General features: G+C 44.0%; 1 protein-coding gene across 1 annotated transcript in view; it reads left to right on the forward strand.

Annotated features, from left to right (window-relative positions):
• ADAM9 (ADAM metallopeptidase domain 9) overlaps positions 1-17,275 on the forward strand; it is a 491,300-nt gene that overhangs the window by 212,965 nt on the left and 261,060 nt on the right. The window contains exon 6 of the mRNA XM_078666483.1: positions 13,703-13,904. Within this exon, the coding sequence (XP_078522609.1) occupies positions 13,703-13,904 (202 nt within the window). The remainder of the gene's footprint in view (positions 1-13,702; positions 13,905-17,275) is intronic.

Consider the following 17,275-nt stretch of genomic DNA (forward strand, 5'->3'; position numbering starts at 1 on the left):
CAGAGTTGCCGAGTGTGATCGCTGATCAGAGTGGGCACCGAGGCGAGAGAATTATCGAGTCCGCTGACCCTGGTCCAGAAACCTGCCGCGTCGGGAATCGAACCCTGGTCCCGGGCCGTCCTCTGCTCTCGGGTCTGCCGCCTCTAACCAGTGAGCCACACTACTCCACAAGCATCTTAGGCATAGCTATAAATGGCTCAGACTGAAGTCAGAAAATTTGGACCTGTTCCACCCCCTCCTTAAGCCACACACTTCACCTGTGCTATTCTACAGAGCTCCATCGTATCACTCCTGATTTTTAACATCAGTCTGCGGACACTGGCGCAAGTAATCACAAAGCAGCAGCTTGAAATATACTTTGAAGGGTCCCAGCAGGCTGGCAGTGATGCAGTACACCAGCATTAGATTAGAAAAAGTAATAGACACATCTGAGCTGAGACAAAGGAGTGCTGTCTGTGGGTAATCCTCTCAAAGAGTGGGATCCTGGAAATCTGTGAGGGCGAAGTTCTCATTAATGCAGCTGAGGTACTGGGTTTTTAAGAACCGGTACAGAACCGGCAACCCAGCGGTGTCAGGGTACACCCAAAGACCTCGAGTCCTTTCCTGATTCAGACCACAGAAACTCAGAGTCTTCTAGGTGAAGTCAAGGATCGATTTTATTGGCTGCAACCAAGGTAACAAGTGTCCTAGAAGTACAACACACGGGAAGTATATTCTCAGGAGACTGCTCGAATTCACAAAACCAGGCTTCTCTTTTTATACAAAATATTCAGCTTCAGGCAAACATTCTTGAATTTACAATATACTATTCACATACTTTAGTTTACAAAGAAAAAGCAGAGTCATGGTGACAAGCCCATATTTCACTTCGTCCAGCCCACAATAAATTACCCGGCAAGGTCCAGTATTTCCATCAGATATCAGTGGACCCCTAATAAAAACAGGCAGCTCCCCATCATAAAGCAAGTGAGAGAAAAGAGCAGGGACAGATGTGAGCAAGATTCGGCAGGGTGTGTGTGCGATAAAAAGGTTTTATGGCTTGTTGAGCCTTGATGCTATCTTATTCGGCCACTGGGAGAGGAACTGACCTAACAGGTTCGGCCTGGGGCAATGGTTCCAACTTGCACAGGTCACAGGAAAGTCGATTAAGGTGTACGTGTCCTTTTGGAATCTAATTTAGCTGGATTATAAGCCTATGTAAAGGGCAACTCACAAAATGGCTGCCATACATAAAATGGAAGCCGAGGGTTCAGAACGATAATGACGATTTCGAGGTGAAATCGTCACTTGAATATGCTGAAAATGCTTGTACATGGTGTACTCGTCATTCTCGGTCTTTTGATACTAAATTCGTCATGTTACGATGAAGTTTTATTCTCGAGTCCAGAATTATTACACGAGTCCAGAATTTTCAGAACCACATACCCTCCTTTTGCCCTTACATAGGCAATTAATCTATCCTCATGCTAATCTGAGTCCAGATCTATATTCCTAAAGTAATTGAGATGTTGCTGTAACATCATTCTAGTACTTAGTTCGTCTCTTGATACAGGCTTCCTTACACATGATGTAACACAGAGGCCACATATTGCAGGAGCACACTATACGCACAGACAGAACAGGAAAAGAATGGCTAAGACCATCCCAATGACCATCAGAATTTTCCATCCCCAGGCGGATATCAGTTCCCAGAACCATCCCATTAACGACCAATCTCCTTTATCCACATGAATAGATTCGGAAATCTTATGTAGTTTGGAGATGGCCTGGTAACCTGTTGGAGCGTTATCTGGGATGAAAACACAGCAACTCGATTGGATCATTCTGCATACCCCACCTCGGTCTGCAAGTATGACGTCTAATGCGACCCTGTTCGGAAGGGTCATAAGACGATCCGACTGGAGCTCAGCAGTCAGGTTACTAAGGGCACCAGCAGTTTCTATTACGGTGGACTCAACTACCCTTGTCAATTGCCTTATGTTCCTGCTGTTAGCCATGGATCCCCAGAACGGCAGAAAACCCTTTGCGAAGTCCCCAAATTCTTGTCTTGCAGTGTCTTCTTTACTCAAGACTCCTCTAACTATCCTTGTCTTGTGGTAATCTGCCGCTGCTGTGTAGGTGGGAGGCAACAGGAACGAAACAAAACATGAGCCCGAAAAGTCAGGGGGCAACCATGTATAGGCTCTATCATGGCAGATGAAATAGGTACCCTTAGCTGCCAAAAACGCAGGGGAAGTCTGAGACCCAAAAACATACGTTTCAGTACAGACACTCTTCCCTAACTGAGCTCTGGAATTCTTGCCAGTACCTTGCAGATACAGGTGACCCTGATGGGGTACAATCCAAATCGGGGAAGATATCTTAGCTTGCTGTTTCTCACTCAGAATAGCTCCATATCCGGTCACGTTCCATCCTATATAGGCACGTATCTCATCTTCGGGGGTAGTTTCATAAGAAATATCATCCTTAATCATGTCAACTATACCCTTGACTAGAGCACTATTCTTAGGATTGTCTTTTATAGAGCGTAGGGGGTAGACTTCACGTGCATATATGAACATTGTTCTGTATGCCCACACAGAACCATTGTGGCTGAAGGGCAGAACCAGATAAGGGATACCTTTATCCGTGGTGTGAGGCATAAGACCGCACACCCAACAGTTAGTTGTGTTCATTACAAGTTGGTGTTGGTGCAAGAGCTGAACAAAGGAGTTATTGATAAACTCTAATCTCCTAGCGGATTCGTGTTCAGGAAGGGGTTGGAAAGAATGTGAGGAAACAGTAGAAGGGGGAGGTATAGGCGATGAAGTGGGTGCAAATGTTACTCGAAAAGTGAACAAAACATAACTTATTAAAAATATCATCATACTGAATAACACGAAAATGCACAATATCAAGAAGCTTTTCTTTGTCATTACATTACACATCCTGTGTTTAAAGTTCATTTCCTTGGCAGGTCTCTCCATCTTGGAAAACTCCATCCTCTCTAAAGTGCTGCCCGCGACGGGAGGTTGATTCTGCTAAGGAATGCTTCTGTCAGTCCAGGGCAACTCCCTTAGACCAACCAGAACTGCCGACCTAACGTCGTCAGCTGCACCCCAAAGACTTTGGGCAATCGCGGCCCTAGCAGCGGAACCCGGATGGCGGTTCGAAAAACAAAAATAAGCAAGTTTTCTCAGATGGGAGAGCTGTACTTAAAAAAAATAGTACTTGGAGGGAAAAAAGAAATATATTTATTTGTCCATAGGTCTCGGCCTCAAATTGTAGCGCTTTCTCCCGGGTACTGTTTGGTCTTTGAAAAGGAGTTCAGGTTCTGTAGTGTTCAATCGAACTGACGGTGATACAGTTAGTTGCAAAACATTGTCGCTTTCTTGTTCATTCAGTGTTCCTTTTACTCGTGCATCACTGAAGGGCAAAAACCGTGGCACAGTTTCAGTTTCTGAGTCGCCGACACCCTCCTGGACCCACTGGTCATACGGCAGAGGAAAAGGGATTCTTTTACAATGGACCCCGTGGATCCAGTGCTTCTTCCCCTCCACTCGGACTGCCGATCTTGTGGAGAGAAGGACGAGGTGCGGTCCGGTCCACCTGGGCTGGTCGTTCTTTGTTGTCTGTAAGTTCTTGACGAGGACCCAGGAACCAGGGTCGATTGCGTGACCTGGAGTCTCAGAGACCGGAGGCAGGGTGTCGTGAACCTGTTGATGCAAAACACGCAATTTAGCCGTCAATTCGTACAGATAATCAAGCAGAACAGGGTGTTCGAGTTCGCTGAACTTAGTGGGTCGTGGTACTCCCCATATGTTGGCCGGGCGGCCAAAAACAATCTCATAGGGGCTAAGTTTCACTCGTGAATGCACAGTCATTCTGGTGGACAGGAGTGCTAAGGGCAGAGCGTCAGGCCATTTAAGACCTGTGCTCGCTTGAATTTTGGCCAGTTTTAACTTGAGCGTGCCATTATAACATTCTACTAATCCAGCTGATTGGGGTGATTTGCTGTGGATAAGGCAGTGTTGTCTTTTAGGGGATAGGCTTCCACCCATCTTGAGAAGGCACAAACAACAACGAGTACATATTTTAAATTGTTGCACCTCTCCATGTGGATGAAATCTAGCTGCAAAACCTTGAACGGATACGTAGGAGGTGCAAAATGACCAGCTGGAGTTGGGGTTCCCCTACCGGGATTGTGTTTCAGACACACCATGCAATTCTTGACCACATTCTCTGCACACTTGGGAATTCCTGAATTTTGCCATACTGGAGCCAACAACTTGCAAATCCCTTTCACACTGATATGAGCCATTCCATGAGCCATTGTAACCACTGCAAGCACATACGCATCGGGTAACAACCATCTCTGATGCTCTGACAATTCAATCCAGCAACCATTTGCGTCCATTCTACCCGTACTTTCTCTCCACGTGCTCACCTCTTTCTCTGTGGCCTCAGCTTGAATGGACTTCACACTCTCTATCGTGTCTTCACACATTCCAACATCACCAACCCATCTTGCAGGGCCTGCAACATACATTCGGCTCGTCACATTCCTTGCAGTTTCTTTCGCGATTTCATCAGCAAATGCATTTCCACGACCAACATCATCAGTCACCTTCTTGTGAGCACTACATTTCACAATCGCCATTTGCAGAGGCAAGGTCAGTGATTCAAGAAGCTCATTCACCAACTGACCATGCTGAATCTTAGCTCCATGCGAAGTCAGGAACCCACGTTCTCTCCACAATCGCCCAAAACTGTGAGCCACACCAAATGCATACTGACTGTCGGTATAGACAGTAACTTTCATTCCTTTTGACAACACACATGCTCATGTAAGTGCAATTAATTCTGCTGCCTGAGCTGAATTATGTGGGACACGTGCAGCCTCAACAATTGTATGCAAAGTCGTGACAGCATATGCTGCAGTCGTGTCACCATTCGGGAGCTTGAAGCATGAACCATCCACCCACAATGTACCATCACATTCAGCAAGAGGAGTATCGTAGAGATCTACTCTCCCTTTCGTCTCTTCCTCTGTTCTAAGAAAACAATCATGCTCTTCTGAAGCATCTGATTCCTCTACAATTGGCAACAACGTAGCTAGGTTTAACACGTTACATCTTTTTATGTGCACATGACTTGCTAACAATGTTAATTCGTAACCTGACAATCGAGCACTAGTTAAGTGCTGTGTCTTGGTTCTATTTAACAACGTGTCTACTGCATGTGGGACCATCACGACTAGTGTATTATTCATTACTAGACCAGCAGACTGTCGAATAGAAACAGCTGCTGCCGCTGTGGCTCTTAAACAACTTGGCAATGCTCTAGCTACCGGATCCAAAGTCGATGAAAAATACGCGCATGGACGTTGTTTGTCCCCAAACAATTGAGTCAACACTGATAATGCACAACCTTCTTTCTCATGGACATACAATGTAAAAGGCTTACTGTAGTTGGGGGTACCTAACACAGGAGCCGAACATAATGCTGTGCGTAATTCAGAAAAACTTTTCTGACACTCTTCAGACCAAGGAACGGGATTGGGTGTGTCTTTACACGTTAATGCCACCAAAGGTTTGGCTAATAACGAAAAATTTGGAATCCACTGTCTACAGTACGATGTAATGCCCAAGAAAGCACGCACTTCTCTCTGTGTTTTTGGCATACTCAATTTCGCTATTGCCTGAATTCTTTCTGGGGTCAGTTTCCTTCCCTCCTTCGATAAGAGGTGACCTAAGTAGGTCACACGGTGGAAGAGGTGTGGCGCCGCGGCCAGGGCGACTGACGCTGGAATCTGGGGACCACGGTTCGATCCCCGGCTCCGGCGGCAGGTCAGCCCAGCACCATGTGACTCTGGGCAATAGCTCGCTTAATCTTCCCGACGGCCCCCCAGCGCCTAGAGACCCTTACGGGTGATTGTGCGCTTTACAAATGTGGACTTTACTTTACTTCTTGTCGACAATATTGTAATTTGGAAAGTGACACCTTGTGATGCAAATCACACAGATGACGCAACAATGACATCGTGGCTTTATTACATATTTCCTCAGTATCTGCAGCAATGAGCAAATCATCAACGTACTGTACAAGAGTAGCACCTTCAGGTAAAACAATTGTATCAAGCTGTGTTTTTAGAGCTTGACTATATATTGATGGACTTTCACAGTAGCCCTGGGGAGGGCATTTAAAGCGGAAACTGCGTCCTCCTAAACTGAATGCAAAAATATCCCTGCTCTCCTCAGCAATCGGGATGCTGAAGAAAGCATTCTTCAAGTCAATCACCGAGAACCAGGTGGCAGAAGCTGGAATCATAGTCAATAGTGTAGTAATGTCGGGGACAACTGGGAATTGTGGCACAACTATTTTATTCACCTCTCTGAGATCAATCACAAATCTGTACACGGGTGGCTGAGATGGATCAGTTCTTTTTAAAACAGGCAGAACAGGACTATTGCAAACGTTGCCTCTTGTCTCTTCAATCACATCTTTTTCAATTAGCTCGTAAACGATCGCTAGCAAAGCTTTCTCACCCTCACTAGAAATTCTATATTGGGGAATTCGTGGCATTTTAACATTTGCTTTCAATGTTACAACATATGGTGGTATTTCTAAAAGACACACATCATTAGGACCAGCAGCCCAAAGAATATCAGGAAGAAGCGACAATTCTGCTGGAAGTTTATCCCTTGACAAATACATTGGAGAAACCACTTTCTTACCTAAAGTAAGTTGTACTCCTGAAGGAGAACAATACAAAGTCGCATACAATCTTTTTAACAGATCTAATCCTAACAAGTTTTCACCACAACCTGTTGTCAGGATAAAGGGTGCTTCTAATTCACGAGGACCAACAGAAAGAGACAAAGGGTCAGAAATCGGGTTCCTAACCGGGGCGCCTGAAAACCCTACAGAAACATTCATTTCGCCAGACAAAGGTGCGCCAGGGAGTTTGGAGTGCATAATAGAACTCTTTATAGCACCAGTATCCAACAGAAAAGGTTCTGACACACCTGATGTAATTACCTCAACGTATGGTCCATTCTGATCTACTGGAACTGAAACAACTCCCTCTCTTTGTCTATGGCTGTCCTAGCAATCATTACCTTCCAAATACTCATCTTCTGTATAGTAATCATCAACATAGTATTGAGCTGTCCTGTCAGATGCGTTATTCTGCTGATCGAACCTATTCATAGAATTTTGTGGTGGAAGGGGATGTGCGTTCTGGGGGACGTTTCCACGTCCTCTACCTCTAGGCGCTTGCTGAACACCACGACCTCTTACACCAGAAGCACCATTTGCACGCTGTAACAAAATAGGACAACTATACTTGAAATTACCCTCTTCCTTGCAATACGAACACTGATAGGGGCCTACAGGGACACGTGGTTGAGTATACTCGACTCTTTGCGAGTTCCTCTGATACTGTTGAGGCTGTTGATAATTACTCTGATAGTTATTCTGACCACCATTATTCTGGCCACCACCACCACGTGGCGGATATGCTTGCTGTAACAAAACCTTCGTTTTCAGCTCCTTAGTTTTCTTTTCTGCTCTATCTTTCTCGTCTTTGTCTCTATTTTCGTAGTACTGTGCAGTAGCTAATATCTGTGCTGAAGACGAAACTGCCCAAGAACTCTCTGAATCCTTTAACTTTTTACACAACTCTGGAAGCAGATTGTGCACGAATTTATCGACGAACAAACACTGACCACCTTCTGTGGTCATATCTTGACCACTGTGGTCGACAAACGTTTCTTCAAACCTGGTGAAGAAATCTGACACCGTTTCATCTTTCTTCTGCTTACACGCAGACAATTGATCCCAATTTACTCGCATGGCAGGCATTATAGTTTTCATGTAATTAATGATCCTACCAGGGAGGTCTGCTACTAAAGGCTCAGGTTTAGCACCACCAATTTGTAGGGCATCTGCAGCAGTAATATTAACCTAATTCCTGATCATTATCTGTATGACGAATCTTACCCCATAAAGGCTGTGGAACAACATTTCCAAATAACATATCGATATCGGCTAAATTCATGATACATGACCCTGCAGTCTGTGACAACTCTTTGTAATACCCTGCAGGATTTTTACGGGGATCAGGTAATGTCTGTTTAAGGGCTAAAACTTCAGCTCGCTTCCATGGGACATGTACCCACACACGCTGAAAGTGTGGCAGAATAGGTGGGTTAGCAGTTGTCACCCTCTCTCCATTGTGGGGGAACTTCTCTCATGGGGTATTGTCGTGCCTTTTTCCTACCGGATGCACCATGCTCAGATTGCGATCCAGAAGTGCTCCCCTTACTCCGATATGATAACAATATCTCAACTGCTCTCTCAACATCGCGGCCTACAATCATGCCCTCTGCGAAATCGAAACGCGCACGACACAACTCGGGCGGGTTGTATTCCAAATCATTGTCTTCCAAATCCTCACAGAGGAAAACACACATTTGTTCAAAAACGTATCTCTGCTTCGGTGCTTCCCATTGACGGAAGACTTCCATGACAGACTCTACATCATACCTTACAGTGTCCATAACCCATTTATGCGCTAAACGATTCAGTAAATCTCTCTCTCGATAGTCGGGCAATTGACTCCGCAACTGTCTTCGTTCTGTGTTAGGGGTCGTGTTAGGCGACCCGAGAAAAGGTAAGAAAAGATTAGTAACAGTGTTGGCCATTCTCTGTCGAATGGAAGGAGAAACTGACGGAAGAACGGGCAGAAAAACAGGGTGAGTTAAGGCAGAAGTAGAGGCAATAGCAGAGGGAGAAGTGGAAGGTGCACTAGGCAAAGTCGTAGAAAGCACAGGTGAAGTAGATGTGATCGGTGGGCCTTGAGGAGCCTGCACCGAAGGAGCAGGAGCCAGCTGAAGAACAGCTGGTGGTTGCTGTAGAGGAGCAGGAGGCAATGCAATCACAGGTTGCGCAACTAAGGGTTGCGGAGGTGCTGTAGCATTCTGTGCATAGGGGGGTGGCGAACTTAATAAATGCGTCATTAATGGATCTTTTCCAAGGTCTTTTGCTGCATCTTGCTTAAGAGGCGGCAAAACTGGATAGCATTTATCAATTGCCATTTTACGTTGCCTGTGCAACTGCTCACTCATCTGTTCTTCTTTGTCTTTAAACTGCATAGCAGCTTGCATTACTGAAATACCCCTTTCTCTCTTATTTTTCTTCTCTAATTTAATTTCCTTCTGTTTGGCCTCTTTACGCCATAGGCAAAAAGAGTCAAACATCGCCGGCCGGGCTTTCTTATTGAAAAGTTTAACTTCGAGGTTATCTAGGATTTCCGTGTCAAAGCTACCATATTGGGGCCATTTTAAAACACCATCTTTTCTGGTGTATTTGATCCACACTTCATTGTATGTGATGGGGCCTACTCCGTGTTTCACATACAACTCTTAAGTTGGAGTTCCAACCGGAGGAACCGGACATGAGTCCTCCAATCGGGAGTCCCTATTATTACAACCAAGACAAAACAAATTTCCAAGTCTAAGACCAGGCATCTTCGCTCTCTAGTCTAGCTCCAAACTTCAAAGGATTATCGATTACGATATTTCTCGTGAATACACGAGTCCTTCGGCTTTGGCACTTGCAAGTTCCAAAAATGATCCCAAAGGATACCCAAGACTAAGAACCAACTAAGGACTGGGAGACGCTCCACTTATACTTAACTGAGATATCGATGACATCACCAGAAGACTCGTCTTAGTGTTTCGCTCTACCAAACTTCAAGGGTCCAAATCAGGGCGATAGCCAGGGCAGCAGTCCTTTGTAGCCGTCGGGAAGCGGGGAACCTCGCAGCAAAGACCTTCGGACCACGTCGACATGCAGGGGTCGATGAAGTGGTTGGCCGTCCTCCAGAATTTTCACACGAAGCTCCTCACGAACCTCTGGCTGGGCTGGTACCGCTGGAATCGCCCCAAACGTTGGGCGCCAGCTGAGGTACTGGGTTTTTAAGAACCGGTACAGAACAGGCAACCCAGCGGTGTCAGGGTACACCCAAAGACCTCGAGTCCTTTCCTGATTCAGACCACAGAAACTCAGAGTCTTCTAGGTGAAGTCAAGGATCGATTTTATTGGCTGCAACCAAGGTAACAAGTGTCCTAGAAGTACAACACACGGGAAGTATATTCTCAGGAGACTGTTCGAATTCACAAAACCAGGCTTCTCTTTTTATACAAAATATTCAGCTTCAGGCAAACATTCTTGAATTTACAATATACTATTCACATACTTTAGTTTACAAAGAAAAAGCAGAGTCATGGTGACAAGCCCATATTTCACTTCGTCCAGCCCACAATAAATTACCCGGCAAGGTCCAGTATTTCCATCAGATATCAGTGGACCCCTAATAAAAACGGGCACCTCCCCATCATAAAGCAAGTGAGAGAAAAGAGCAGGGACAGATGTGAGCAAGATTCGGCAGGGTGTGTGTGCGATAAAAAGGTTTTATGGCTTGTTGAGCCTTGATGCTATCTTGTTCGGCCACTGGGAGAGGAACTGACCTAACAGGTACGGCCTGGGGCAATGGTTCCAACTCGCACAGGTCATAGGAAAGTCGATTAAGGTGTACGTGTCCTTTTGGAATCAAATTTAGCTGGATTATAAGCCTATGTAAAGGGCAACTCACAAAATGGCTGCCATACATAAAATGGAAGCCGAGGGTTCAGAACGATAATGACGATTTCGAGGTGAAATCGTCACTCGAATATGCTAAAAATACTTGTACATGGTGTATTCGTCATTCTCGGTCTTTTGATACTAAATTCGTCATGTTACGATGAAGTTTTATTCTCGAGTCCAGAATTATTACACGAGTCCAGAATTTTCAGAACCACACACCCTTTGACCTTTCCCTGGCAATTGTGAGAGGCTTCATCATGTTTCATTACACCACAACCCCTGCTTCCCAAGCCAAGGGTTCGACCCAGAACTGTCTTTGCCTAATTTTTGCTATTGTACCGATCATAATACCACAATCAATAACCATGATTTGAGAAGGCCTATCTCGCTTCAGAAAAATAACAAAAATTTTAATTACCAGTGCTCCGGTACTATCCAGACAGATCACAGAAGCATAATAAAAGCTGTGACACTGATGAAAATGTACACGCTCTATGGAATCCCAAACTACGTAGCGCTTTGTACCTAATACTAAAGAACGCTTTTACCAGGAAGCCCGCGAGTCAGCTTCCAGTTGATGGTGTAGACGCCGGACTTGACCCCTTATTCGCGGACGACTATGGAATTATTCACAGCGCTCGCGCTCTAATGGGGACGACAATATTACTTACCAAGATTCACGATTGATCCGTGTAATCCTCTGCCCAACGTCCCCGGGCTGTTCCTGACTCATACCTCGACGCGGCCCCCGCCCTTTCATTTAGATGTTCGCCACAATGATGGGGACGACGATATAACACATCTATGATTACGATTAATTCGTGGATATCGTTGCCCACTGTCCCCGGGCTGCTCCAGACCTACGCCTCGACGCCCGTTTTTTCCTTTTTCGTACTCATCCAGATACCAATCTCGTCTTCATGGAGGTTTCCCCATTTGACTATTAGATGATGAGCCCCGATTTACTTGGTTGCTAGTCCCAACACCCGTCCTGATGAAGACCCCATTGCAAGGGTTCAATAAGTCCTGCTTCTTCTGAGGGTCGAAACGTCGACAACACTTTCCTGCTCTCCAGCCCCCATTTAACAATGTTACATAATATGTATTATGTGGGGCATGTGCTTTGAGTGATTGTCTTGATTTATCTTTTTGTGCATTTCAATACATATGCAAATGTATCAGATCCTGTTCTGATTTTTATGTCACTTTCCCTATTTACACCATCCTCACTTATCACCAACCACTTTTCTTGGGCACTATCCAACCTATTCAGATTTATAAATTGACGAATTGTTTGATACTATATCTTGGTTCATCTACTTTGTGATTAAAACATTGTAGACTCATTAAGTGTATTACTATTTGTGTTTATCTCTAACTTAATAGTTCATTCTCACTGGGACCCCCCTTTCTCAGTAACTAATACTAAAGAAATCAAAGCACTCCGCTATGAAAGAGCCACACTGTGCGCTGCCTTCAAAGCCTTTGGGTGTGAATCCCGTTAGACAATGACCCCCCCCCCCACCCACACTCTAGGGTATAGGCTTAGGTTTGATAGTACTACACCTTACCCATTCCATATTCAGCAGCAATACGCATGAGTATTGAACCAATAACTCTTAACGCCTTGAGTCCACTCCTGAGGTGCTAACCTAGTCTACCATCCTTCAAAATAGCCTCGCCTTTTTAAGGATTCATTCAGCCATCATCAAGCGGAACCCACATAAAGGGACCTGGAGCCTCCATGAAAAGCTCACAGGACCCTACATAGCCAACGTCCGATGACCCAATTCAGAAGCTTTCCAGTTGACTACCTGATTTACTACCACTCTCAAATGGAGTTCTCCTAATAAATTCTACATTCATATATTTCATTTAAAGCCAAGAGGCCTTGAAGCGACAAGGCACATCTTTTCATATCAGAGGAAAGGAATAAATAATGGATAAAGAGCACATTGATGAGTAGATCAAAGCAAATTAATAATTCATATTTAATGAGATCGATTTTTCCATACAAGCTTAGAATGCTTCCCTGTTAACTAGTAAATCAGTGTAGCATAAACCATCAAAAATACTTTCTCAGATAGGAACATCTATAGATTCATACCCACACATGCTATAATCACTGTCCTGCAAACCACCCCTTTGACGCCGAGACTTTTCACATCCGTTGATTGCACAGACATGTTTCTAAGGTGATTACAAATCAGAGGGATTTCCAGTTGAAGATTACTATTGGTTAGTTTTGTAGTTGAAAGCCCTGATTGGGTTGGAGTCCTTTTTTTGTTCGTAAAAGGACCCATCTACAAAAGCCATATACGAGTTATTTACCAAGCAGTAATAAATCCATCATAACTAGTCACTTAAAGCAATACATTTCAGGATTACCTTGTGATATGCATTTTGATGAGTATGAAAAACTTTCACACACACCAGAGCCTTCAGCTATGCTAATTCTGCTTTATTTTTTCTATAAACAGACCTTATACGTGACAATTGTTGATGTTGAACTGCATATGCTACTGCCCTATTCTTCGTATGCTATTTCCCTGCCCTATCCCATACCGGGTTTGTGCTTTTTCTCCCCCCAGTAAAATATTGTCAGTTGATAATTATTCTGTAGTATATTAGAAAGTTCTATAGGTAACAACAGTTTTGAAGATCTAACTGAGCCCTGTTCATTTGAAGAGGATGATTTGGCAAGGAGTTAGGGCGAGAAGGGGAATTGTAATAAGCTTTACAATGTTATATCTGAGCAAAATGAGCTGCAAGTTAATGGTTAATTCTGCATCTTTTGTCCTTTTAATGAGTTGTTAATATATGTGGGACTTTGGGTTGTCGACCATTTGCTGTCTTTTATCATCGGAAACTTTAAGTGTTTATACGGCTTAGGCAAAGTTAAGTGTTTGGCTAAAATTGATCTAAGTGTGTGTTACAAATTTTTTTGAATGATATTTGGGATTGTCTATTTATGAATTGAGTAATGTGCAATGTTTCTGTAAGAATTTAATTCTTGGAAATAAAGTATTTTTATTGATAGATCTAGGTGATATTTGTTTCCCACTCACAGGGGGTTGCTGCAGCTAGAGAATGCCAGCTATGGCATTGAGCCGCTAGAGTCTTCCACGAATTTCCAGCATCTTGTCTATCGCTTAGAAAATGTGAAGAGTGAACCTCTGATGTGTGGGACCCCAAAGAGCCAGCATCCGGTTGTCCCAGATGAGGAAGACATGGAGCAACTCCACCCGCCTTCTATGAGCCAGCTTCTACGGGTACGTTTATATCTACAAAAGTCAGTTTCTTACATGAAAATATATTCCTTGTGGTGCTAAGTTAGATGATGTTGGTCATCTCAGCTTGGCTAATTTTAAACATTTGTGATATCTGTTATAAGTCTTGCATTTAGCAGCAATAGTTACTTACATTCTACAGTAAAATTTAACTAAGAGCATGTTTCTATATCTCATCTTGACACAAAATTGAACAATAGCTCCACTTGTGTACCTGTGAACATTGATCTATTCTGGTAGTGAGAAGGCGAGCACTCACTGTCCATATACACCACGTGCGAACATCTAGATTGATTTTATGTAGAGTGTTATATCATTGAAAACTGCTAAAGAGCAGCTGTGGGGGTGGTTGACATTCATACAGCTCCCTCTTAGCAGCTGTATGACCTATATTTGTCAGCAGGATCCTCTATTTCTTCTAAGACGGAAAGACCAGGAACCTGAGAAAAACCTGCTGCCAGTTACTTCACAGTTGATAGTGTGTCTGTCCGCAGTGTATTTAGCACCACTAAAAAATGTATTGTGTGGCCCTGGATCATTCTGTGTTTCTTATCTGTGATGCTTCTTCCTAACAAACCCAATTTCCTTATTTTCTCTATTTTAAGCTAAACATATTGTCTCTGTAATCTATATTCCTATTAGAAATTGATATCAAAACGAAAATGTTTCCTTATAACTCTAAAAGGATATCACAATTTGGTCTTTATGAAAGATGAGTAATTACACAAAATTGCCCCATTAAATTGAAGCGTGAAGCACTGGATATCATCCACCTTTTTATATGTGATTGTAAAATTGGATATTCCTAGCTTAGCGCTGAATTATTCAAATAATATTAGAAGTTGCCTTCCGGGAGATGTTGTGACTCGCAGTGTGCAGAAAACATTGAGTCAAGCAGTAGACATATGTGATTTAACTCCCATGTCCTTTGTGTAGAGAATGTGTGCCTCCCTTAGGTGAAACAGGTGATCTTGTTGGGTGATCCCAGAGCCAAGATGGATTATAAAGAATCTATCAAATTATACCACTGTGACATTATCTTGGAAAAGAAAGCCTACCTAGCTAGAAGAATTGAAGCAGCTACAAATACCAGCAAAGAAATATTTTTAATTGTTAAGGAATTCATGTCCCCTCAATCCTGAGAGAGGCAAGATGGCGTCTGTGTGAGCGGTCGTAGTGGCAGTGCTCGGCGGCCCTGGCAGTTTATCTCAGATACTTCTCTACAGTTCCATAAGTTCTAGATGTCAGCCGATTTCATGATTTCATGATCTAGGAACCCTTCACATGCTATTCCGTGCTATTCCGAGCTGTATGTGGTCAGCTAAAATCAACCTGCAACCTGTAACCTGTAACCCGCAAAAAACCTGCAATCTGCAACCTGCTGTGCTCCTGTGTTCCAGTGCTCCATTACCCCAGTACTCCACTGCCGCGAATATCCCCCAAGTAAGGAGTATAATAGCGGTATCATCATATCACGGCATTACAGCATTACAGTGCATTACAGCGCCGATTAAGGTGATGGCTACGTTCCACTTGTGAAAGTTGACGGGATTGGACTGACTAATGTGTCTTCATAATTACTCCCTGCTCCTGTCTGTCTGTTACATTCATCATTTATTTAGACTCTCTCTGTATCCCGTACTTGTGGCTCCAATGCTAAAGTGCAAAAGTGCTAATACTTTCTGATTGTGCACTCTGTCCTTTGAAAGCGGTCTGCGATCGACTCCTGCTGCACACATACATATTTCCTCTCGATCCTTTCCGTTCTCTGATCCTCCCATTCCCGATCTCACCTTACCTCCTGCTTGTATCTTGCCAGCACCCGAGCCACGCTTAAGCCGATTACCGAACGGACCGGCATCTCTCCCTCCTTCTCCTCTTGCTCCCAGACGTCATCTGCAAAGCCGAGAGCTGGCCTTCAAATCTCACGCTTGCTGCGTGTCCCGCGCTTCTTGTTGCTAGGGAGACGAAAGAGGCTCCGGCTGCAGGAAAAAAAGGGAGAGAGAGGGACGGAGAAAAGATCGGGGTAAGGTGAATGCTGCTCGAGGCAGAGTGAGATCAAAGAAATGGAGATACAACTTTAAAAACTTTAAAAATCGATCTGATATTGGTACTTTGACCCCCCTCCTCTGCTCGGTTTAACACAGTGTTCAATGTCACATTATTTGCCCTGTTTGGTGAGACATCAACAAACCTCCAGGTCGACAAACTTTGTCCCTCCATCTCTGACTTCTCACAGAGTATCCTGGATTTCTGTCTCAGGAAAATTGATGGTAAAAACGGACAGAGAGGAGGCGAAAGTGTGCTGAGAAAACACACAGACTGTTTCAAGAGAGTTCAAGAAGGGCAACTCTGGATGACATCTCCGACTACAGACATGGATAGAAGCGCCGAAGAGGATAGAGTAGACGGAGGGGGAGGACCCATCGTACAAAAAGACCAAAGGGACCAAAAGGATAAAAAAATTCAGAAAATACAAACAACAACACTAAGCAATATGGTCCTCAACAAAGGAAAAGTCGATGGAGGTGGAGTAGGTGTTTCCTTACAAGCAGAGAGAACTAGCCTAGAAGATCAAAACCTGTCGAATGAAGAGATTGAAGAGACTGAAGAGACATTTACTACGAACATAATTAACAGGTATAAAGGCCCTGAAACTAGAGGAGCCAGAGCAAAGGAAAGAGATATGTCAAAGAATGAGTCCCAAGAGAAAGAGAAAGAAAGAGAAAGCAAAGCCTAAAGATAAAAATGCAGAAAAAAAGCTGGAAAAGGAAAAAGCGAAATGCAAGGAGAGAGAGAGAGAAAAAGAAAAGGAGCGGGTACCAGCCGACAAGAAGGAGACAGGGGGAGAAAAAGAGGAAGATGCCAAACTAGAGCTAATGGCGAAAAAAGTACAGAGGTTGCAGACTATAAAAAACTTAAAAGCCACAGCTAAAAGTACTGGTCTCCCGGCGACATCCCAGCCGCGAATATCGAATATTTTCAGCCCCCAAGCGATGTATCAACCAATGAAAAAATGAAGAGCCAACAACAGAGCCAACAGCAAATCAAGGACTCTAGGGAGCCAGGCGAGAGCTGCAACGAGGCTCAAAATATACTCTTAAATGAAACTAGCACCAATGGGAATCATACTCTCACTACAGGAGAAGGAACCCGATATGAAGACCCAAATACTGGGAACGAAGAGACAAGGCCATCCATAGAAGTGGACATACGGATGACTAACCAGGGAGACCCATCTGATCAAAAAAAGATGAATCAGAAAATAGAGCATTTACAACCCGCCCGCAACATGCAAACCTTTTCAGCAGGGAAAGACTCGCATTCAGCTAATTTATCAATCTCCGACGAAG

The sequence above is a fragment of the Lissotriton helveticus genome, chromosome 11, assembly GCF_964261635.1.
Source record: "Lissotriton helveticus chromosome 11, aLisHel1.1, whole genome shotgun sequence".
Lineage (NCBI taxonomy): Eukaryota > Metazoa > Chordata > Amphibia > Caudata > Salamandridae > Lissotriton > Lissotriton helveticus.